The following is a 24,117-nucleotide window of genomic DNA, read 5'->3' on the forward strand; positions in this document are numbered from 1 at the left end:
GTAGAGCTGACAGGTGTTGGTGTGTGTGTTGTTACACACTATCAGTTGGTAGATGTAGAGCTGACAGGTGTTGGTGTGTGTGTTGTTACTATCATGTTGGTAGATGTAGAGCTGACAGGTGTTGGTGTGTGTGTTGTTACACACTATCAGTTGGTAGATGTAGAGCTGACAGGTGTTGGTGTGTGTGTTGTTACAATCTGTTGGTAGATGTAGAGCTGACAGGTGTTGGTGTGTGTGTTGTTACTATCAGTTGGTAGAAGTAGAGCTGACAGGTGTTGGTGTGTGTGTTGTTACACACTATCAGTTGGTAGAAGTAGAGCTGACAGGTGTTGCTGTGTGAGTGTTGTTACACACTATCAGTTGGTAGATGTAGAGCTGACAGGTGTTGGTGTGTGTGTTGTTACACACTATCAGTTGGTAGATGTAGGCTGACAGGTGTTGGTGTGTGTGTTGTTACACACTATCAGTTGGTAGATGTAGAGCTGACAGGTGTTGGTGTGTGTGTTGTTACACACTATCAGTTGGTAGATGTAGAGCTGACAGGTGTTGGTGTGTGTGTTGTTACTATCAGTTGGTAGAAGTAGAGCTGACAGGTGTTGGTGTGTGTGTTGTTACTATCAGTTGGTAGATGTAGAGCTGACAGGTGTTGGTGTGTGTGTTGTTACTATCAGTTGGTAGAAGTAGAGCTGACAGGTGTTGGTGTGTGTGTTGTTCTGACAGGTGTTGGTGTGTGTGTTGTTACACACTATCAGTTGGTAGATGTAGAGCTGACAGGTGTTGGTGTGTGTGTTGTTACTATCAGTTGGTAGATGTAGAGCTGACAGGTGTTGGGTGTGTGTGTTGTTACACACTATCAGTTGGTAGATGTAGAGCTGACAGGTGTTGGTGTGTGTGTTGTTACACACTATCAGTTGGTAGAAGTAGAGCTGACAGGTGTTGGTGTGTGTGTTGTTACACACTATCAGTTGGTAGATGTAGAGCTGACAGGTGTGGTGTGTGTGTGTTGTTACTATCAGTTGGTAGAAGTAGAGCTGACAGGTGTTGGTGTGTGTGTTGTTACTATCAGTTGGTAGATGTAGAGCTGACAGGTGTTGGTGTGTGTGTTGTTACACACTATCAGTTGGTAGATGTAGAGCTGACAGGTGTTGGTGTGTGTGTTGTTACTATCAGTTGGTAGATGTAGAGCTGACAGGTGATGGTGTGTGTGTTGTTACACACTATCAGTTGGTAGATGTAGAGCTGATAGGTGTTGGTGTGTGTGTTGTTACACGCTATCAGTTGGTAGATGTAGAGCTGACAGGTGTTGGTGTGTGTGTTGTTACACACTATCAGTTGGTAGATGTAGAGCTGACAGGTGTTGGTGTGTGTGTTGTTACACACTATCAGTTGGTAGATGTAGAGCTGACAGGTGTTGGTGTGTGTGTTGTTACACACTATCAGTTGGTAGATGTAGAGCTGACAGGTGTTGGTGTGTGTGTTGTTACTATCAGTTGGTAGATGTAGAGCTGACAGGTGTTGGTGTGTGTGTTGTTACTATCAGTTGGTAGAAGTAGAGCTGACAGGTGTTGGTGTGTGTGTTGTTACACACTATCAGTTGGTAGATGTAGAGCTGACAGGTGTTGGTGTGTGTGTTGTTACACACTATCAGTTGGTAGATGTAGAGCTGACAGGTGTTGGTGTGTGTGTTGTTACTATCAGTTGGTAGATGTAGAGCTGACAGGTGTTGGTGTGTGTGTTGTTACACACTATCAGTTGGTAGATGTAGAGCTGACAGGTGTTGGTGTGTGTGTTGTTACACACTATCAGTTGGTAGATGTAGGCTGACAGGTGTTGGTGTGTGTGTTGTTACACACTATCAGTTGGTAGAAGTAGAGCTGACAGGTGTTGCTGTGTGAGTGTTGTTACACACTATCAGTTGGTAGATGTAGAGCTGACAGGTGTTGGTGTGTGTGTTGTTACTATCAGTTGGTAGAAGTAGAGCTGACAGGTGTTGGTGTGTGTGTGTTGTTACTATCAGTTGGTAGAAGTAGAGCTGACAGGTGTTGGTGTGTGTGTTGTTACTATCACTTGGTAGATGTATAGCTGACAGGTGTTGGTGTGTGTGTTGTTACACACTATCAGTTGGTAGATGTAGAGCTGACAGGTGTTGGTGTGTGTGTTGTTACTATCAGTTGGTAGATGTAGAGCTGACAGGTGTTGGGTGTGTGTGTTGTTACACACTATCAGTTGGTAGATGTAGAGCTGACAGGTGTTGGTGTGTGTGTTGTTACACACTATCAGTTGTTAGAAGTAGAGCTGATAGGTGTTGGTGTGTGTGTTGTTACACACTATCAGTTGGTAGATGTAGAACTGACAGGTGTGGTGTGTGTGTGTTGTTACTATCAGTTGGTAGAAGTAGAGCTGACAGGTGTTGGTGTGTGTGTTGTTACTATCAGTTGGTAGATGTAGAGCTGACAGGTGTTGGTGTGTGTGTTGTTACAGACTATCAGTTGGTAGATGTAGAGCTGACAGGTGTTGGTGTGTGTGTTGTTACTATCAGTTGGTAGAAGTAGAGCTGACAGGTGATGGTGTGTGTGTTGTTACACACTATCAGTTGGTAGATGTAGAGCTGATAGGTGTTGGTGTGTGTGTTGTTACACGCTATCAGTTGGTAGATGTAGAGCTGACAGGTGTTGGTGTGTGTGTTGTTACACACTATCAGTTGGTAGATGTAGAGCTGACAGGTGTTGGTGTGTGTGTTGTTACACACTATCAGTTGGTAGATGTAGAGCTGATAGGTGTTGGTGTGTGTGTTGTTACACACTATCAGTTGGTAGATGTAGAGCTGACAGGTGTTGGTGTGTGTGTTGTTACTATCAGTTGGTAGATGTAGAGCTGACAGGTGTTGGTGTGTGTGTTGTTACTATCAGTTGGTAGAAGTAGAGCTGACAGGTGTTGGTGTGTGTGTTGTTACACACTATCAGTTGGTAGATGTATAGCTGACAGGTGTTGGTGTGTGTGTTGTTACACACTATCAGTTGGTAGATGTAGAGCTGACAGGTGTTGGTGTGTGTGTTGTTACTATCAGTTGGTAGATGTAGAGCTGACAGGTGTTGGGTGTGTGTGTTGTTACACACTATCAGTTGGTAGATGTAGAGCTGACAGGTGTTGGTGTGTGTGTTGTTACACACTATCAGTTGGTAGATGTAGAGCTGACAGGTGTGGTGTGTGTGTGTTGTTACTATCAGTTGGTAGAAGTAGAGCTGACAGGTGTTGGTGTGTGTGTTGTTACTATCAGTTGGTAGATGTAGAGCTGACAGGTGTTGGTGTGTGTGTTGTTACACACTATCAGTTGGTAGATGTAGAGCTGACAGGTGTTGGTGTGTGTGTTGTTACTATCAGTTGGTAGATGTAGAGCTGACAGGTGTTGGTGTGTGTGTGTTGTTACTATCAGTTGGTAGATGTAGAGCTGACAGGTGTTGGTGTGTGTGTTGTTACACACTATCAGTTGGTAGAAGTAGAGCTGACAGGTGTTGGTGTGTGTGTTGTTACTATCTGTTGGTAGATGTAGAGCTGACAGGTGTTGGTGTGTGTGTTGTTACACACTATCAGTTGGTAGAAGTAGAGCTGACAGGTGTTGGTGTGTGTGTTGTTAGAATCTGTTGGTAGATGTAGAGCTGACAGGTGTTGGTGTGTGTGTTGTTACTATCAGTTGGTAGAAGTAGAGCTGACAGGTGTTGGTGTGTGTGTTGTTACACACTATCAGTTGGTAGAAGTAGAGCTGACAGGTGTTGCTGTGTGAGTGTTGTTACACACTATCAGTTGGTAGATGTAGAGCTGACAGGTGTTGGTGTGTGTGTTGTTACACACTATCAGTTGGTAGATGTAGGCTGACAGGTGTTGGTGTGTGTGTTGTTACACACTATCAGTTGGTAGATGTAGAGCTGACAGGTGTGGTGTGTGTGTGTTGTTACTATCAGTTGGTAGAAGTAGAGCTGACAGGTGTTGGTGTGTGTGTTGTTACTATCAGTTGGTAGATGTAGAGCTGACAGGTGTTGGTGTGTGTGTTGTTACACACTATCAGTTGGTAGATGTAGAGCTGACAGGTGTTGGTGTGTGTGTTGTTACTATCAGTTGGTAGATGTAGAGCTGACAGGTGTTGGTGTGTGTGTGTTGTTACTATCAGTTGGTAGATGTAGAGCTGACAGGTGTTGGTGTGTGTGTTGTTACACACTATCAGTTGGTAGAAGTAGAGCTGACAGGTGTTGGTGTGTGTGTTGTTACTATCTGTTGGTAGATGTAGAGCTGACAGGTGTTGGTGTGTGTGTTGTTACACACTATCAGTTGGTAGAAGTAGAGCTGACAGGTGTTGGTGTGTGTGTTGTTACAATCTGTTGGTAGATGTAGAGCTGACAGGTGTTGGTGTGTGTGTTGTTACTATCAGTTGGTAGAAGTAGAGCTGACAGGTGTTGGTGTGTGTGTTGTTACACACTATCAGTTGGTAGAAGTAGAGCTGACAGGTGTTGCTGTGTGAGTGTTGTTACACACTATCAGTTGGTAGATGTAGAGCTGACAGGTGTTGGTGTGTGTGTTGTTACACACTATCAGTTGGTAGATGTAGGCTGACAGGTGTTGGTGTGTGTGTTGTTACACACTATCAGTTGGTAGAAGTAGAGCTGACAGGTGTTGCTGTGTGGTGTTGTTACACACTATCAGTTGGTAGATGTAGAGCTGACAGGTGTTGGTGTGTGTGTTGTTACTATCAGTTGGTAGATGTAGAGCTGACAGGTGTTGGTGTGTGTGTTGTTACTATCAGTTGGTAGATGTAGAGCTGACAGGTGTTGGTGTGTGTGTTGTTACACACTATCAGTTGGTAGATGTAGAGCTGACAGGTGTTGGGTGTGTGTGTTGTTACACACTATCAGTTGGTAGAAGTAGAGCTGACAGGTGTTGGTGTGTGTGTTGTTACACACTATCAGTTGGTAGAAGTAGAGCTGACAGGTGTTGGTGTGTGTGTGTTGTTACACACTATCAGTTGGTAGATGTAGAGCTGACAGGTGTTGGTGTGTGTGTGTTGTTACTATCAGTTGGTAGATGTATAGCTGACAGGTGTTGGTGTGTGTGTTGTTACACACTATCAGTTGGTAGATGTAGAGCTGACAGGTGTTGGTGTGTGTGTTGTTACTATCAGTTGGTAGATGTAGAGCTGACAGGTGTTGGGTGTGTGTGTTGTTACACACTATCAGTTGGTAGATGTAGAGCTGACAGGTGTTGGTGTGTGTGTTGTTACACACTATCAGTTGGTAGAAGTAGAGCTGACAGGTGTTGGTGTGTGTGTTGTTACACACTATCAGTTGGTAGATGTAGAGCTGACAGGTGTGGTGTGTGTGTGTTGTTACTATCAGTTGGTAGAAGTAGAGCTGACAGGTGTTGGTGTGTGTGTTGTTACTATCAGTTGGTAGATGTAGAGCTGACAGGTGTTGGTGTGTGTGTTGTTACAGACTATCAGTTGGTAGATGTAGAGCTGACAGGTGTTGGTGTGTGTGTTGTTACTATCAGTTGGTAGAAGTAGAGCTGACAGGTGATGGTGTGTGTGTTGTTACACACTATCAGTTGGTAGATGTAGAGCTGATAGGTGTTGGTGTGTGTGTTGTTACACGCTATCAGTTGGTAGATGTAGAGCTGACAGGTGTTGGTGTGTGTGTTGTTACACACTATCAGTTGGTAGATGTAGAGCTGACAGGTGTTGGTGTGTGTGTTGTTACACACTATCAGTTGGTAGATGTAGAGCTGATAGGTGTTGGTGTGTGTGTTGTTACACACTATCAGTTGGTAGATGTAGAGCTGACAGGTGTTGGTGTGTGTGTTGTTACTATCAGTTGGTAGATGTAGAGCTGACAGGTGTTGGTGTGTGTGTTGTTACTATCAGTTGGTAGAAGTAGAGCTGACAGGTGTTGGTGTGTGTGTTGTTACACACTATCAGTTGGTAGATGTATAGCTGACAGGTGTTGGTGTGTGTGTTGTTACACACTATCAGTTGGTAGATGTAGAGCTGACAGGTGTTGGTGTGTGTGTTGTTACTATCAGTTGGTAGATGTAGAGCTGACAGGTGTTGGGTGTGTGTGTTGTTACACACTATCAGTTGGTAGATGTAGAGCTGACAGGTGTTGGTGTGTGTGTTGTTACACACTATCAGTTGGTAGATGTAGAGCTGACAGGTGTGGTGTGTGTGTGTTGTTACTATCAGTTGGTAGAAGTAGAGCTGACAGGTGTTGGTGTGTGTGTTGTTACTATCAGTTGGTAGATGTAGAGCTGACAGGTGTTGGTGTGTGTGTTGTTACACACTATCAGTTGGTAGATGTAGAGCTGACAGGTGTTGGTGTGTGTGTTGTTACTATCAGTTGGTAGATGTAGAGCTGACAGGTGTTGGTGTGTGTGTGTTGTTACTATCAGTTGGTAGATGTAGAGCTGACAGGTGTTGGTGTGTGTGTTGTTACACACTATCAGTTGGTAGAAGTAGAGCTGACAGGTGTTGGTGTGTGTGTTGTTACTATCTGTTGGTAGATGTAGAGCTGACAGGTGTTGGTGTGTGTGTTGTTACACACTATCAGTTGGTAGAAGTAGAGCTGACAGGTGTTGGTGTGTGTGTTGTTACAATCTGTTGGTAGATGTAGAGCTGACAGGTGTTGGTGTGTGTGTTGTTACTATCAGTTGGTAGAAGTAGAGCTGACAGGTGTTGGTGTGTGTGTTGTTACACACTATCAGTTGGTAGAAGTAGAGCTGACAGGTGTTGCTGTGTGAGTGTTGTTACACACTATCAGTTGGTAGATGTAGAGCTGACAGGTGTTGGTGTGTGTGTTGTTACACACTATCAGTTGGTAGATGTAGGCTGACAGGTGTTGGTGTGTGTGTTGTTACACACTATCAGTTGGTAGATGTAGAGCTGACAGGTGTTGGTGTGTGTGTTGTTACTATCAGTTGGTAGAAGTAGAGCTGACAGGTGTTGGTGTGTGTGTTGTTACTATCAGTTGGTAGATGTAGAGCTGACAGGTGTTGGTGTGTGTGTTGTTACTATCAGTTGGTAGAAGTAGAGCTGACAGGTGTTGGTGTGTGTGTTGTTACTATCAGTTGGTAGATGTATAGCTGACAGGTGTTGGTGTGTGTGTTGTTACACACTATCAGTTGGTAGATGTAGAGCTGACAGGTGTTGGTGTGTGTGTTGTTACTATCAGTTGGTAGATGTAGAGCTGACAGGTGTTGGGTGTGTGTGTTGTTACACACTATCAGTTGGTAGATGTAGAGCTGACAGGTGTTGGTGTGTGTGTTGTTACACACTATCAGTTGGTAGAAGTAGAGCTGACAGGTGATGGTGTGTGTGTTGTTACACACTATCAGTTGGTAGATGTAGAGCTGATAGGTGTTGGTGTGTGTGTTGTTACACGCTATCAGTTAGTAGATGTAGAGCTGACAGGTGTTGGTGTGTGTGTTGTTACACACTATCAGTTGGTAGATGTAGAGCTGACAGGTGTTGGTGTGTGTGTTGTTACACACTATCAGTTGGTAGATGTAGAGCTGATAGGTGTTGGTGTGTGTGTTGTTACTATCAGTTGGTAGATGTAGAGCTGACAGGTGTTGGTGTGTGTGTTGTTACTATCAGTTGGTAGATGTAGAGCTGACAGGTGTTGGTGTGTGTGTTGTTACACACTATCAGTTGGTAGATGTAGAGCTGACAGGTGTTGGTGTGTGTGTTGTTACACACTATCAGTTGGTAGAAGTAGAGCTGACAGGTGTTGGTGTGTGTGTTGTTACACACTATCAGTTGGTAGAAGTAGAGCTGACAGGTGTTGGTGTGTGTGTGTTGTTACACACTATCAGTTGGTAGATGTAGAGCTGACAGGTGTTGGTGTGTGTGTGTTGTTACTATCAGTTGGTAGATGTAGAGCTGACAGGTGTTGGTGTGTGTGTTGTTACACACTATCAGTTGGTAGATGTAGAGCTGACAGGTGTTGGTGTGTGTGTGTTGTTACTATCAGTTGGTAGAAGTAGAGCTGATAGGTGTTGGTGTGTGTGTTGTTACACAATATCAGTTGGTAGATGTAGAGCTGACAGGTGTTGGTGTGTGTGTTGTTACACACTATCAGTTGGTAGAAGTAGAGCTGACAGGTGTTGGTGTGTGTGTTGTTACTATCAGTTGGTAGATGTAGAGCTGACAGGTGTTGGTGTGTGTGTGTTGTTACTATCAGTTGGTAGAAGTAGAGCTGACAGGTGTTGCTGTGTGAGTGTTGTTACACACTATCAGTTGGTAGATGTAGAGCTGACAGGTGTTGGTGTGTGTGTTGTTACACACTATCAGTTGGTAGATGTAGGCTGACAGGTGTTGGTGTGTGTGTTGTTACACACTATCAGTTGGTAGATGTAGAGCTGACAGGTGTTGGTGTGTGTGTTGTTACACACTATCAGTTGGTAGATGTAGAGCTGACAGGTGTTGGTGTGTGTGTTGTTACTATCAGTTGGTAGATGTAGAGCTGACAGGTGTTGGTGTGTGTGTTGTTACTATCAGTTGGTAGAAGTAGAGCTGACAGGTGTTGGTGTGTGTGTTGTTACACACTATCAGTTGGTAGATGTATAGCTGACAGGTGTTGGTGTGTGTGTTGTTACACACTATCAGTTGGTAGATGTAGAGCTGACAGGTGTTGGTGTGTGTGTTGTTACTATCAGTTGGTAGATGTAGAGCTGACAGGTGTTGGGTGTGTGTGTTGTTACACACTATCAGTTGGTAGATGTAGAGCTGACAGGTGTTGGTGTGTGTGTTGTTACACACTATCAGTTGGTAGATGTAGAGCTGACAGGTGTGGTGTGTGTGTGTTGTTACTATCAGTTGGTAGAAGTAGAGCTGACAGGTGTTGGTGTGTGTGTTGTTACTATCAGTTGGTAGATGTAGAGCACTATCAGTTGGTAGATGTAGAGCTGACAGGTGTTGGTGTGTGTGTTGTTACTATCAGTTGGTAGATGTAGAGCTGACAGGTGTTGGTGTGTGTGTTGTTACTATCAGTTGGTAGAAGTAGAGCTGACAGGTGTTGGTGTGTGTGTTGTTACACACTATCAGTTGGTAGATGTAGAGCTGACAGGTGTTGGTGTGTGTGTTGTTACACACTATCAGTTGGTAGAAGTAGAGCTGACAGGTGTTGGTGTGTGTGTTGTTACTATCAGTTGGTAGATGTAGAGCTGACAGGTGTTGGTGTGTGTGTGTTGTTACTATCAGTTGGTAGAAGTAGAGCTGACAGGTGTTGCTGTGTGAGTGTTGTTACACACTATCAGTTGGTAGATGTAGAGCTGACAGGTGTTGGTGTGTGTGTTGTTGTTACTATCAGTTGGTAGAAGTAGAGCTGACAGGTGTTGGTGTGTGTGTTGTTACTATCAGTTGGTAGATGTAGAGCTGACAGGTGTTGGTGTGTGTGTTGTTACTATCAGTTGGTAGAAGTAGAGCTGACAGGTGTTGGTGTGTGTGTTGTTACACACTATCAGTTGGTAGATGTAGAGCTGACAGGTGTTGGTGTGTGTGTTGTTACACACTATCAGTTGGTAGAAGTAGAGCTGACAGGTGTTGGTGTGTGTGTTGTTACTATCAGTTGGTAGATGTAGAGCTGACAGGTGTTGGTGTGTGTGTGTTGTTACTATCAGTTGGTAGAAGTAGAGCTGACAGGTGTTGCTGTGTGAGTGTTGTTACACACTATCAGTTGGTAGATGTAGAGCTGACAGGTGTTGGTGTGTGTGTTGTTACACACTATCAGTTGGTAGATGTAGAGCTGACAGGTGTGGTGTGTGTGTGTTGTTACTATCAGTTGGTAGAAGTAGAGCTGACAGGTGTTGGTGTGTGTGTTGTTACTATCAGTTGGTAGATGTAGAGCTGACAGGTGTTGGTGTGTGTGTTGTTACACAATATCAGTTGGTAGATGTAGAGCTGATAGGTGTTGGTGTGTGTGTTGTTACACAATATCAGTTGGTAGATGTAGAGCTGACAGGTGTTGGTGTGTGTGTGTGTTGTTACTATCAGTTGGTAGAAGTAGAGCTGACAGGTGTTGGTGTGTGTGTTGTTACTATCAGTTGGTAGATGTAGAGCTGACAGGTGTTGGTGTGTGTGTTGTTACTATCAGTTGGTAGAAGTAGAGCTGACAGGTGTTGGTGTGTGTGTTGTTACACACTATCAGTTGGTAGATGTAGAGCTGACAGGTGTTGGTGTGTGTGTTGTTACACACTATCAGTTGGTAGAAGTAGAGCTGACAGGTGTTGGTGTGTGTGTTGTTACTATCAGTTGGTAGATGTAGAGCTGACAGGTGTTGGTGTGTGTGTGTTGTTACTATCAGTTGGTAGAAGTAGAGCTGACAGGTGTTGCTGTGTGAGTGTTGTTACACACTATCAGTTGGTAGATGTAGAGCTGACAGGTGTTGGTGTGTGTGTTGTTACACACTATCAGTTGGTAGATGTAGGCTGACAGGTGTTGGTGTGTGTGTTGTTACACACTATCAGTTGGTAGATGTAGAGCTGACAGGTGTTGGTGTGTGTGTTGTTACACACTATCAGTTGGTAGATGTAGAGCTGACAGGTGTTGGTGTGTGTGTTGTTACTATCAGTTGGTAGATGTAGAGCTGACAGGTGTTGGTGTGTGTGTTGTTACTATCAGTTGGTAGAAGTAGAGCTGACAGGTGTTGGTGTGTGTGTTGTTACACACTATCAGTTGGTAGATGTATAGCTGACAGGTGTTGGTGTGTGTGTTGTTACACACTATCAGTTGGTAGATGTAGAGCTGACAGGTGTTGGTGTGTGTGTTGTTACTATCAGTTGGTAGATGTAGAGCTGACAGGTGTTGGGTGTGTGTGTTGTTACACACTATCAGTTGGTAGATGTAGAGCTGACAGGTGTTGGTGTGTGTGTTGTTACACACTATCAGTTGGTAGATGTAGAGCTGACAGGTGTGGTGTGTGTGTGTTGTTACTATCAGTTGGTAGAAGTAGAGCTGACAGGTGTTGGTGTGTGTGTTGTTACTATCAGTTGGTAGATGTAGAGCTGATAGGTGTTGGTGTGTGTGTTGTTACACAATATCAGTTGGTAGATGTAGAGCTGATAGGTGTTGGTGTGTGTGTTGTTACACAATATCAGTTGGTAGATGTAGAGCTGACAGGTGTTGGTGTGTGTGTGTGTTGTTACTATCAGTTGGTAGAAGTAGAGCTGACAGGTGTTGGTGTGTGTGTTGTTACTATCAGTTGGTAGATGTAGAGCTGACAGGTGTTGGTGTGTGTGTTGTTACTATCAGTTGGTAGAAGTAGAGCTGACAGGTGTTGGTGTGTGTGTTGTTACACACTATCAGTTGGTAGATGTAGAGCTGACAGGTGTTGGTGTGTGTGTTGTTACACACTATCAGTTGGTAGAAGTAGAGCTGACAGGTGTTGGTGTGTGTGTTGTTACTATCAGTTGGTAGATGTAGAGCTGACAGGTGTTGGTGTGTGTGTGTTGTTACTATCAGTTGGTAGAAGTAGAGCTGACAGGTGTTGCTGTGTGAGTGTTGTTACACACTATCAGTTGGTAGATGTAGAGCTGACAGGTGTTGGTGTGTGTGTTGTTACACACTATCAGTTGGTAGATGTAGGCTGACAGGTGTTGGTGTGTGTGTTGTTACACACTATCAGTTGGTAGATGTAGAGCTGACAGGTGTTGGTGTGTGTGTTGTTACACACTATCAGTTGGTAGATGTAGAGCTGACAGGTGTTGGTGTGTGTGTTGTTACTATCAGTTGGTAGATGTAGAGCTGACAGGTGTTGGTGTGTGTGTTGTTACACACTATCAGTTGGTAGAAGTAGAGCTGACAGGTGTTGGTGTGTGTGTTGTTACTATCAGTTGGTAGAAGTAGAGCTGACAGGTGTTGGTGTGTGTGTTGTTACACACTATCAGTTGGTAGATGTATAGCTGACAGGTGTTGGTGTGTGTGTTGTTACACACTATCAGTTGGTAGATGTAGAGCTGACAGGTGTTGGTGTGTGTGTTGTTACTATCAGTTGGTAGATGTAGAGCTGACAGGTGTTGGGTGTGTGTGTTGTTACACACTATCAGTTGGTAGATGTAGAGCTGACAGGTGTTGGTGTGTGTGTTGTTACACACTATCAGTTGGTAGATGTAGAGCTGACAGGTGTGGTGTGTGTGTGTTGTTACTATCAGTTGGTAGAAGTAGAGCTGACAGGTGTTGGTGTGTGTGTTGTTACTATCAGTTGGTAGATGTAGAGCTGACAGGTGTTGGTGTGTGTGTTGTTACACACTATCAGTTGGTAGATGTAGAGCTGACAGGTGTTGGTGTGTGTGTTGTTACTATCAGTTGGTAGATGTAGAGCTGACAGGTGTTGGTGTGTGTGTTGTTACTATCAGTTGGTCGATGTAGAGCTGACAGGTGTTGGTGTGTGTGTTGTTACACACTATCAGTTGGTAGAAGTAGAGCTGACAGGTGTTGGTGTGTGTGTTGTTACTATCTGTTGGTAGATGTAGAGCTGACAGGTGTTGGTGTGTGTGTTGTTACACACTATCAGTTGGTAGAAGTAGAGCTGACAGGTGTTGGTGTGTGTGTTGTTACAATCTGTTGGTAGATGTAGAGCTGACAGGTGTTGGTGTGTGTGTTGTTACTATCAGTTGGTAGAAGTAGAGCTGACAGGTGTTGCTGTGTGAGTGTTGTTACACACTATCAGTTGGTAGATGTAGAGCTGACAGGTGTTGGTGTGTGTGTTGTTACACACTATCAGTTGGTAGATGTAGGCTGACAGGTGTTGGTGTGTGTGTTGTTACACACTATCAGTTGGTAGATGTAGAGCTGACAGGTGTTGGTGTGTGTGTTGTTACACACTATCAGTTGGTAGATGTAGAGCTGACAGGTGTTGGTGTGTGTGTTGTTACTATCAGTTGGTAGAAGTAGAGCTGACAGGTGATGGTGTGTGTGTTGTTACACACTATCAGTTGGTAGATGTAGAGCTGACAGGTGTTGGTGTGTGTGTTGTTACACACTATCAGTTGGTAGATGTAGAGCTGACAGGTGTTGGTGTGTGTGTTGTTACTATCAGTTGGTAGATGTAGAGCTGACAGGTGTTGGGTGTGTGTGTTGTTACACACTATCAGTTGGTAGATGTAGAGCTGACAGGTGTTGGTGTGTGTGTTGTTACACACTATCAGTTGGTAGATGTAGAGCTGACAGGTGTGGTGTGTGTGTGTTGTTACTATCAGTTGGTAGAAGTAGAGCTGACAGGTGTTGGTGTGTGTGTTGTTACTATCAGTTGGTAGATGTAGAGCTGACAGGTGTTGGTGTGTGTGTTGTTACACACTATCAGTTGGTAGATGTAGAGCTGACAGGTGTTGGTGTGTGTGTTGTTACTATCAGTTGGTAGAAGTAGAGCTGACAGGTGATGGTGTGTGTGTTGTTACACACTATCAGTTGGTAGATGTAGAGCTGACAGGTGTTGGTGTGTGTGTTGTTACTATCAGTTGGTAGATGTAGAGCTGACAGGTGTTGGTGTGTGTGTTGTTACTATCAGTTGGTAGATGTAGAGCTGATAGGTGTTGGTGTGTGTGTTGTTACACACTATCACTTGGTAGATGTAGAGCTGACAGGTGTTGGTGTGTGTGTTGTTACACACTATCAGTTGGTAGATGTAGAGCTGATAGGTGTTGGTGTGTGTGTTGTTACTATCAGTTGGTAGATGTAGAGCTGACAGGTGTTGGTGTGTGTGTTGTTACTATCAGTTGGTAGATGTAGAGCTGACAGGTGTTGGTGTGTGTGTTGTTACACACTATCAGTTGGTAGATGTAGAGCTGACAGGTGTTGGTGTGTGTGTTGTTACACACTATCAGTTGGTAGAAGTAGAGCTGACAGGTGTTGGTGTGTGTGTTGTTACACACTATCAGTTGGTAGAAGTAGAGCTGACAGGTGTTGGTGTGTGTGTGTTGTTACACACTATCAGTTGGTAGATGTAGAGCTGACAGGTGTTGGTGTGTGTGTGTTGTTACTATCAGTTGGTAGATGTAGAGCTGACAGGTGTTGGTGTGTGTGTTGTTACACACTATCAGTTGGTAGAAGTAGAGCTGACAGGTGTTGGTGTGTGTGTGTTGTTACACACTATCAGTTGGTAGATGTAGAGCTGACAGGTGTTGGTGTGTGTGTGTTGTTACTATCAGTTGGTAGATGTAGAGCTGACAGGTGTTGGTGTGTGTGTTGTTACTATCAGTTGGTAGAAGTAGAGCTGACAGGTGTTGGTGTGTGTGTTGTTACACACTATCAGTTGGTAGATGTAGAGCTGACAGGTGTTGGTGTGTGTGTTGTTACACACTATCAGTTGGTAGAAGTAGAGCTGACAGGTGTTGGTGTGTGTGTTGTTACTATCAGTTGGTAGATGTAGAGCTGACAGGTGTTGGTGTGTGTGTGTTGTTACTATCAGTTGGTAGAAGTAGAGCTGACAGGTGTTGCTGTGTGAGTGTTGTTACACACTATCAGTTGGTAGATGTAGAGCTGACAGGTGTTGGTGTGTGTGTTGTTACACACTATCAGTTGGTAGATGTAGGCTGACAGGTGTTGGTGTGTGTGTTGTTACTATCAGTTGGTAGATGTAGAGCTGACAGGTGTTGGTGTGTGTGTTGTTACACACTATCAGTTGGTAGATGTAGAGCTGACAGGTGTTGGTGTGTGTGTTGTTACACACTATCAGTTGGTAGATGTATAGCTGACAGGTGTTGGTGTGTGTGTTGTTACTATCAGTTGGTAGATGTAGAGCTGACAGGTGTTGGTGTGTGTGTTGTTACACACTATCAGTTGGTAGATGTAGAGCTGACAGGTGTTGGTGTGTGTGTTGTTACTATCAGTTGGTAGATGTAGAGCTGACAGGTGTTGGTGTGTGTGTTGTTACTATCAGTTGGTAGAAGTAGAGCTGACAGGTGTTGGTGTGTGTGTTGTTACACACTATCAGTTGGTAGATGTATAGCTGACAGGTGTTGGTGTGTGTGTTGTTACACACTATCAGTTGGTAGATGTAGAGCTGACAGGTGTTGGTGTGTGTGTTGTTACTATCAGTTGGTAGATGTAGAGCTGACAGGTGTTGGTGTGTGTGTTGTTACTATAAGTTGGTAGATGTAGAGCTGACAGGTGTTGGTGTGTGTGTTGTTACACACTATCAGTTGGTAGATGTAGAGCTGACAGGTGTTGGTGTGTGTGTTGTTACACACTATCAGTTGGTAGATGTAGAGCTGACAGGTGTTGGTGTGTGTGTTGTTACACACTATCAGTTGGTAGATGTAGAGCTGACAGGTGTTGGTGTGTGTGTGTTGTTACTATCAGTTGGTAGATGTAGAGCTGACAGGTGTTGGTGTGTGTGTTGTTACACAATATCAGTTGGTAGATGTAGAGCTGACAGGTGTTGGTGTGTGTGTGTTGTTACTATCAGTTGGTAGAAGTAGAGCTGACAGGTGTTGGTGTGTGTGTTGTTACTATCAGTTGGTAGATGTAGAGCTGACAGGTGTTGGTGTGTGTGTTGTTACTATCAGTTGGTAGAAGTAGAGCTGACAGGTGTTGGTGTGTGTGTTGTTACTATCAGTTGGTAGATGTAGAGCTGACAGGTGTTGGTGTGTGTGTGTTGTTACTATCAGTTGGTAGATGTAGAGCTGACAGGTGTTGGTGTGTGTGTTGTTACACACTATCAGTTGGTAGAAGTAGAGCTGACAGGTGTTGGTGTGTGTGTTGTTACTATCTGTTGGTAGATGTAGAGCTGACAGGTGTTGGTGTGTGTGTTGTTACACACTATCAGTTGGTAGAAGTAGAGCTGACAGGTGTTGGTGTGTGTGTTGTTACAATCTGTTGGTAGATGTAGAGCTGACAGGTGTTGGTGTGTGTGTTGTTACTATCAGTTGGTAGAAGTAGAGCTGACAGGTGTTGCTGTGTGAGTGTTGTTACACACTATCAGTTGGTAGATGTAGAGCTGACAGGTGTTGGTGTGTGTGTTGTTACACACTATCAGTTGGTAGATGTAGGCTGACAGGTGTTGGTGTGTGTGTTGTTACACACTATCAGTTGGTAGATGTAGAGCTGACAGGTGTTGGTGTGTGTGTTGTTACACACTATCAGTTGGTAGATGTAGAGCTGACAGGTGTTGGTGTGTGTGTTGTTACTATCAGTTGGTAGATGTAGGGCTGACAGGTGTTGGTGTGTGTGTTGTTACTATCAGTTGGTAGAAGTAGAGCTGACAGGTGTTGGTGTGTGTGTTGTTACACACTATCAGTTGGTAGATGTATAGCTGACAGGTGTTGGTGTGTGTGTTGTTACACACTATCAGTTGGTAGATGTAGAGCTGACAGGTGTTGGTGTGTGTGTTGTTACTATCAGTTGGTAGATGTAGAGCTGACAGGTGTTGGGTGTGTGTGTTGTTACACACTATCAGTTGGTAGATGTAGAGCTGACAGGTGTTGGTGTGTGTGTTGTTACACACTATCAGTTGGTAGATGTAGAGCTGACAGGTGTGGTGTGTGGGTGTTGTTACTATCAGTTGGTAGAAGTAGAGCTGACAGGTGTTGGTGTGTGTGTTGTTACTATCAGTTGGTAGATGTAGAGCTGACAGGTGTTGGTGTGTGTGTTGTTACACACTATCAGTTGGTAGATGTAGAGCTGACAGGTGTTGGTGTGTGTGTTGTTACTATCAGTTGGTAGATGTAGAGCTGACAGGTGTTGGTGTGTGTGTTGTTACACGCTATCAGTTGGTAGATGTAGAGCTGACAGGTGTTGGTGTGTGTGTTGTTACACACTATCAGTTGGTAGATGTAGAGCTGACAGGTGTTGGTGTGTGTGTTGTTACACACTATCAGTTGGTAGATGTAGAGCTGATAGGTGTTGGTGTGTGTGTTGTTACTATCAGTTGGTAGATGTAGAGCTGACAGGTGTTGGTGTGTGTGTTGTTACTATCAGTTGGTAGATGTAGAGCTGACAGGTGTTGGTGTGTGTGTTGTTACACACTATCAGTTGGTAGATGTAGAGCTGACAGGTGTTGGTGTGTGTGTTGTTACACACTATCAGTTGGTAGATGTAGGCTGACAGGTGTTGGTGTGTGTGTTGTTACACACTATCAGTTGGTAGAAGTAGAGCTGACAGGTGTTGGTGTGTGTGTTGTTACACACTATCAGTTGGTAGATGTAGAGCTGACAGGTGTTGGTGTGTGTGTTGTTACTATCAGTTGGTAGATGTAGAGCTGACAGGTGTTGGTGTGTGTGTTGTTACACACTATCAGTTGGTAGATTTAGAGCTGACAGGTGTTGGTGTGTGTGTTGTTACTATCAGTTGGTAGATGTAGAGCTGACAGGTGTGGTGTGTGTGTGTTGTTACTATCAGTTGGTAGAAGAAGAGCTGACAGGTGTTGGTGTGTGTGTGTTGTTACACACTATCAGTTGGTAGATGTAGAGCTGACAGGTGTTGGTGTGTGTGTTGTTACTATCAGTTGGTAGATGTAGAGCTGACAGGTGTTGGTGTGTGTGTTGTTACTATCAGTTGGTAGAAGTAGAGCTGATAGGTGTTGGTGTGTGTGTTGTTACACACTATCAGTTGGTAGATGTAGAGCTGACAGGTGTTGGTGTGTGTGTTGTTACACACTATCAGTTGGTAGATGTAGAGCTGATAGGTGTTGGTGTGTGTGTTGTTACTATCAGTTGGTAGATGTAGAGCTGACAGGTGTTGGTGTGTGTGTTGTTACTATAAGTTGGTAGATGTAGAGCTGACAGGTGTTGGTGTGTGTGTTGTTACACACTATCAGTTGGTAGATGTAGGCTGACAGGTGTTGGTGTGTGTGTTGTTACACACTATCAGTTGGTAGAAGTAGAGCTGACAGGTGTTGGTGTGTGTGTTGTTACACACTATCAGTTGGTAGATGTAGAGCTGACAGGTGTTGGTGTGTGTGTTGTTACTATCAGTTGGTAGATGTAGAGCTGACAGGTGTTGGTGTGTGTGTTGTTACACACTATCAGTTGGTAGATGTAGAGCTGACAGGTGTTGGTGTGTGTGTTGTTACACACTATCAGTTGGTAGATTTAGAGCTGACAGGTGTGGTGTGTGTGTTGTTACTATCAGTTGGTAGATGTAGAGCTGACAGGTGTTGGTGTGTGTGTTGTTACTATCAGTTGGTAGATGTAGAGCTGACAGGTGTTGGTGTGTGTGTTGTTACACACTATCAGTTGGTAGATGTAGAGCTGACAGGTGTTGGTGTGTGTGTTGTTACACACTATCAGTTGGTAGATGTAGAGCTGACAGGTGTTGGTGTGTGTGTTGTTACACACTATCAGTTGGTAGATTTAGAGCTGACAGGTGTGGTGTGTGTGTGTTGTTACTATCAGTTGGTAGAAGTAGAGCTGACAGGTGTTGGTGTGTGTGTGTTGTTACACACTATCAGTTGGTAGATGTAGAGCTGACAGGTGTTGGTGTGTGTGTTGTTACTATCAGTTTGTAGATGTAGAGCTGACAGGTGTTGGTGTGTGTGTTGTTACTATCAGTTGGTAGAAGTAGAGCTGACAGGTGTTGGTGTGTGTGTGTTGTTACACACTATCAGTTGGTAGATGTAGAGCTGACAGGTGTTGGTGTGTGTGTTGTTACTATCAGTTGGTAGATGTAGAGCTGACAGGTGTTGATGTGTGTGTTGTTACTATCAGTTGGTAGATGTAGAGCTGACAGGTGTTGGTGTGTGTGTTGTTACACACTATCAGTTGGTAGATGTAGAGCTGACAGGTGTTGGTGTGTGTGTTGTTACTATCAGTTGGTAGATGTAGAGCTGACAGGTGTTGGTGTGTGTGTTGTTACACACTATCAGTTGGTAGATGTAGAGCTGACAGGTGTTGGTGTGTGTGTTGTTACTATCAGTTGGTAGAAGTAGAGCTGACAGGTGTTGGTGTGTGTGTTGTTACTATCAGTTGGTAGATGTAGAGCTGACAGGTGTTGGTGTGTGTGTTGTTACTATCAGTTGGTAGATGTAGATCTGACAGGTGTTGGTGTGTGTGTTGTTACACACTATCAGTTGGTAGAAGTAGAGCTGACAGGTGTTGGTGTGTGTGTTGTTACACACTATCAGTTGGTAGATGTAGAGCTGACAGGTGTTGGTGTGTGTGTTGTTACTATCAGTTGGTAGATGTAGAGCTGACAGGTGTTGGTGTGTGTGTTGTTACACACTATCAGTTGGTAGATGTAGAGCTGACAGGTGTTGGTGTGTGTGTTGTTACACACTATCAGTTGGTAGAAGTAGAGCTGACAGGTGTTGGTGTGTGTGTTGTTACACACTATCAGTTGGTAGAAGTAGAGCTGACAGGTGTTGGTGTGTGTGTTGTTACACACTATCAGTTGGTAGATGTAGAGCTGACAGGTGTTGGTGTGTGTGTGTTGTTACTATCAGTTGGTAGAAGTAGAGCTGACAGGTGTTGGTGTGTGTGTTGTTACACACTATCAGTTGGTAGATGTAGAGCTGACAGGTGTTGGTGTGTGTGTTGTTACTATCAGTTGGTAGAAGTAGAGCTGACAGGTGTTGGTGTGTGTGTTGTTACTATCAGTTGGTAGAAGTAGAGCTGATAGGTGTTGGTGTGTGTGTTGTTACACACTATCAGTTGGTAGATGTAGAGCTGACAGGTGTTGGTGTGTGTGTTGTTACTATCAGTTGGTAGATGTAGAGCTGACAGGTGTTGGTGTGTGTGTTGTTACTATCAGTTGGTAGATGTAGAGCTGATAGGTGTTGGTGTGTGTGTGTTGTTACTATCAGTTGGTAGAAGTAGAGCTGACAGGTGTTGGTGTGTGTGTTGTTACACACTATCAGTTGGTAGATGTAGGCTGACAGGTGTTGGTGTGTGTGTTGTTACCATCTGGGTCCTGAGCAGCATCTGGTCTCGGCTGGAACAAGAACTCCGACCTAGGAGCAAAGCCTGCTGGGATACCCTCTGTCTGACAGACGAGGTGCTCTGATAGGCTTGCACCAGAGTGGGTGTATCCAGGGGGCGAGGGAAATGTATCTGACAGAGAGAGAGAGGGGTATTTTGGAGGTATCTTGAATACTGTACTCTAGGTTAAAGGAAAGTAAACCAATTGATCCAGGAATGGATGTGGTTGTCTGTGTAGTCAATTGTGTGTGAATTTGTGTATGTGTGTGTGTGTTTGTTTGTGCCTGTGTGTGTGTGTGTGCGTGTGTGCGTGTGTGTGTGTGCTTGTGTGTGTGTGTGTGTGTGTGTGTGTGTGTGTGTGTGTGTGTGTGTGTGTGTGTGTGTGTGTGTGTGTGTGTGTGTGTGTGTGTGTGTGTGTGTGTGTGTGTGGCTAGTTACATAGTGTGCCGCTTTTGTTTGATTTTCTCTATGGTCAGTTACCTGTCTGCTGGCCGGGGTATGGAAAGGCGTGATTGGTGGAGAGGTGGGTTTGGGGACTGGCCTTGCGTTACCATTGGTCAAGGAGGAAGTCCCGGGAGCAGAAGATATGTTGCCATGGTTTACAGAGGAGGGGGGCAGAGAAGTGATGGCTGATACAGTGGGGGAGGAGCGGGAGGGAGTGAGTAGAGGGGAAGTAAAATGGATGGTGGGGGGAGTGAGGGGAAAAGGAACAGGTTTGTGAGTGACTTTAGTGGGGGCATGCGTGGGTGTAGGTAGAGAGGGTGTAAGTGTGGGGGGAGTAGGTGTACATGTTGGGGTGGGGTTGAGTATTGTAGGGGTGACGGGGTTGGGAGTAAGTGAGGGGGAAGTAGGTGTACATGTTGGGGTGGGGTTGAGTACCATAGGGGTGAAGGTAGTGAGGGTTTTATGAGTGAGCGTGGGGGGAGGTGAGGGGGTGGGGTTCAGTTTAGGGGGATTGGGGGTAGGTGTAGAGGAGGAAGAGGGTGTGCATGTAGAGGTGAGAGTGAGCATACTAGCAGAGGGAGTGGGGGTGAGTTTAGAAGGGCGGGGGGGATTCAGTTTAGGGGGAGTAGGGGTGAGTTTAGGGGGAGTAGTAAGGTTGTGAGCAGCTGAAGACCTATTGGGGGACAGGGGGCTGGGGCTCCTGGTGGGTCCCTCTCTGGTCTCCGTTCTCTCTCCCTCTGTCTCTGCTCTGCTCTGAGTGCATGTCTCCAAGGATGGGTCTGTCTCCATCGCTCTAGGATTCAGCATGCTGCAGGAGGACACACAGTATCAGACCTCTGTCTGTTTTATGTTGTAGTTAATTATTTCAGTTGTGGCTACAGAAACAGCGCCACCTTTGGTCATATCAGGAACGTTTCCCAAATCTTCCCACAAAAGCGTTGAGACCTATGCACTTCGAATTTGTAACAAAGTAATGACTTAATTTATAATGGAAATATACGGGGATAATCATTGCCTTAGCAGGTGCCACCCACGTGTGACAGATGCAAACATCTGGGTAGAGACTCGAGTGCCTCTCGCGCTGCCGGACTAGTGTCTTGCCTTTAATAATCATGTTTACGATGACGATGCTTAGGCTACTTTGTCTACAAATATCCTGCCAAGAAAATCCCAACCTATTAAAAAGTGTGGGTGTCATTGAATGTTCTATCAAAACCACCAAGAAATAGTAGCCTACATACCTAGGCCTGTCCAAACCAGTTGTGACGCATGCAGCCGAGCCTATTCTCTCTATCCATCAACAAAGAGGAAATGCATGTTTGTTTATCTATAGGCTACTCCTTCTGTCAATGTCAGTGAAAGAAGGCTGAACTGCGTTTCTGTAGATTACAAATGACAGTCAGTAGGCTAAAAGGGGCGTGCATGTGACACATTGCGCGCTCCACTTCCTGGTATTAGAGAACACAGAATGTGTATTCAATAGCAGCACGTCATAACATCAGCCCCGATAAAATTAGCTTTATGACTTTGCGTCGCTTGTGATAAACCTGCCACAAATATAAAGTGGCAGGTAAACACTATCCTAATCAGACGCGGATGTTTCAACAACAAGTGTGAAATATATGCTACGAATATTTCAGAGTAGGTAAATGTGAGTTTATGATTAATAGAATCACACCAATGATTCGTAAGTTATCCCATCTGTGCTCCCCTCACCACCCCCACCCACACCTCCATACCTGCCGGGGGTCTGTGTGGAGGCAGACCGCTCAGGGAGGCCAGAGAGTCGGGTGCGATGTGCCAGTCAGTCCGCCAGATGGGAGGAATGGAGAGTGAGTACAGTAGCGTAGAGCTGTGACGCTCACAGAGCAGAGAGCAGAGAGAGGCAAGACAGCACCACGCACAGTGCAGGAGGACCGCACTCAAATTGTGTGTGTAGTGTTTTTTTAATGTCAATGTTAAATAAATAAAAAACGTAATTTTTAAGCCCTTTACGAAGGGGGCACACTAACTGGATCAGGTCTCTCTCCGTGCACAACGAGGACTCGAACCAAGCCGGACCCTCTGAACACATCGACAATAGACACTCATGAAGCATCGCAGAACAAGGCAAACAACTACTTCAAGGTCTCTGAGCGAGTGATGTCACCAATTGATAGCCATTTCACACCAGTTACACTCACCCTCCTCTGACCTCCTCCTCCTCCGCAGTAAACCCAGCAGCTGGGCAGAACCCAACTAAGTGATCTGGGTCAACAGCATCAATGTAACAGTATTACTTCCGTCCCTCTCCTTGACCCAACTTAAGCTCGAACCATGGACCCTATGCACACATCAACAACTCCCTTTCCACAAAGTATCGTTACCTATCGCGCCACAAAAGCCGCAGCCAAAAAGATGCCTAGGACAGTAGATACTCTAGTCTAGTGCATGCAGTATTGTCAGTGGAGGATTGATAGTGTAGAGTGACATGCACAGCATTTGATGGGCAGGAGGTATGTTTGAAAATGTTATTTAATCAAGCTATGTATCCTGTTGAGTCCTTCATGATGAATAAATAATACGAAAACGTTCTCTGTAAAACTGGCAAGGTTGCTAGACTTTAGAAAAGCAAACAATTACTAAATATACAGAAAAATATACAGTGCATTTGGAAAGTAATCAGACCCCTTGACTTTTTCCACATTTTGTTATGTTACAGCCTTATTCTAAAATTGATTAAATAGTTTAAAAAAAAATTCTCATCACTCTACACACAATACCCCATAGTGACAAAGCAGATGGGGGGCAATTTATATTAAAAAACTGAAATATACATTTGCATAAGTATTCAGACCCTTTACTCAGTACTTAATGAAGCACCTTTGTCAGTGATTACAGTCTCAAGTCTTCTTGGGTATGACGCTACAAGCTTGGCACACCTGTATTTGGGGAGTTTCTCCCATTCTTCTCTGCAGATCCTCTAAATCTCTGTCAGGTTGGATGGGGAGTGTTGCTGCTCAGCTATTTTCAGATCTCTCCAGAGATGTTCGATCGGGTTCAAGTCCGGGCTCTGGCTGGTCCACTCAAGGACATTCAGAGACTTGTCCCGAAGCCACTCCTGCGTTGTCTTGGCTGTGTGCTTAGGGTTGTTGGAAGGTGAACCTTCGCTCCAGTCTGAGGTCCTGAGCGCTCTGGAGCAGGTTTTCATCAAGGATCTCTCTCATCTTGAAAAAACGCATACTAAAAATGTGGAAATTAACCAATCCGCCGTCCTTAACACAGTAGAAAAGTTAATGATTTATTATTGAAATATTGAAATAACATGGGCGACTGTGAAAAACAAATTGGTACAATTTAAGGCCAAGTGGCAAACAATAATGCAGGCACTAGGGATGGAGGTGTGAGCATGTGGGTCTGGGCAGATTAGATGTAGTCATTGCTTGTGTGCTTCTGTAAGTTGTTGTTCTTAAGTATATGTTTGTATCTGAAGTGAAAAAATGTGCCATCTCTGAAGACATCTATATTGGCCTGCTAATATAGGACTAGTAAAGGCCCAGTGCACTACTTTTTGTGAAAACATAAACTAAACGTGTTTGAGTGTTTAATAGCATTTGTATTATCAGATTAACTGTTTTGTAAAGATAATTATCAGACTCAAGTTACTTGTGAAATATAAAAATACTTGCTTGATATATGTTTTCCACCTTCTTGAAATACTTTGCAAACACAAGTTATTTCTTTGTGAAAACTGACACTCTTATCCAGAGAAACTTACAATAGTGAGTGCAAACATTTTCATAC

At 44.4% G+C, this 24,117-nt stretch overlaps 1 protein-coding gene across 3 annotated transcripts in view; it reads right to left on the reverse strand.

Annotated features, from left to right (window-relative positions):
* Nucleotides 1-22,209, reverse strand: part of LOC106590521 (uncharacterized) — a 53,483-nt gene extending 31,274 nt beyond the window's left edge. For 2 of the 3 annotated variants that reach the window (XM_045710846.2, XM_045710844.2), the window contains exons 1-3: nucleotides 22,074-22,209; nucleotides 20,371-21,142; nucleotides 19,873-20,022 (exon numbers count right to left, since the gene is read on the reverse strand). In XM_045710846.2, the coding sequence (XP_045566802.2) occupies nucleotides 19,873-20,022; nucleotides 20,371-21,141 (921 nt within the window). In that variant the 5' untranslated portion in view covers nucleotide 21,142; nucleotides 22,074-22,209. Of the gene's footprint in view, nucleotides 1-19,872; nucleotides 20,023-20,370; nucleotides 21,143-21,575; nucleotides 21,743-22,073 lie in introns of those variants that run through there. The other variant, XM_045710845.2, reaches the window with a different exon arrangement.
* Nucleotides 22,210-24,117: the final 1,908 nt, after the last annotated feature.

The sequence above is a fragment of the Salmo salar genome, chromosome 29 (assembly GCF_965601325.2).
Source record: "Salmo salar chromosome 29, fSalSal1, whole genome shotgun sequence".
NCBI lineage: Eukaryota > Metazoa > Chordata > Actinopteri > Salmoniformes > Salmonidae > Salmo > Salmo salar.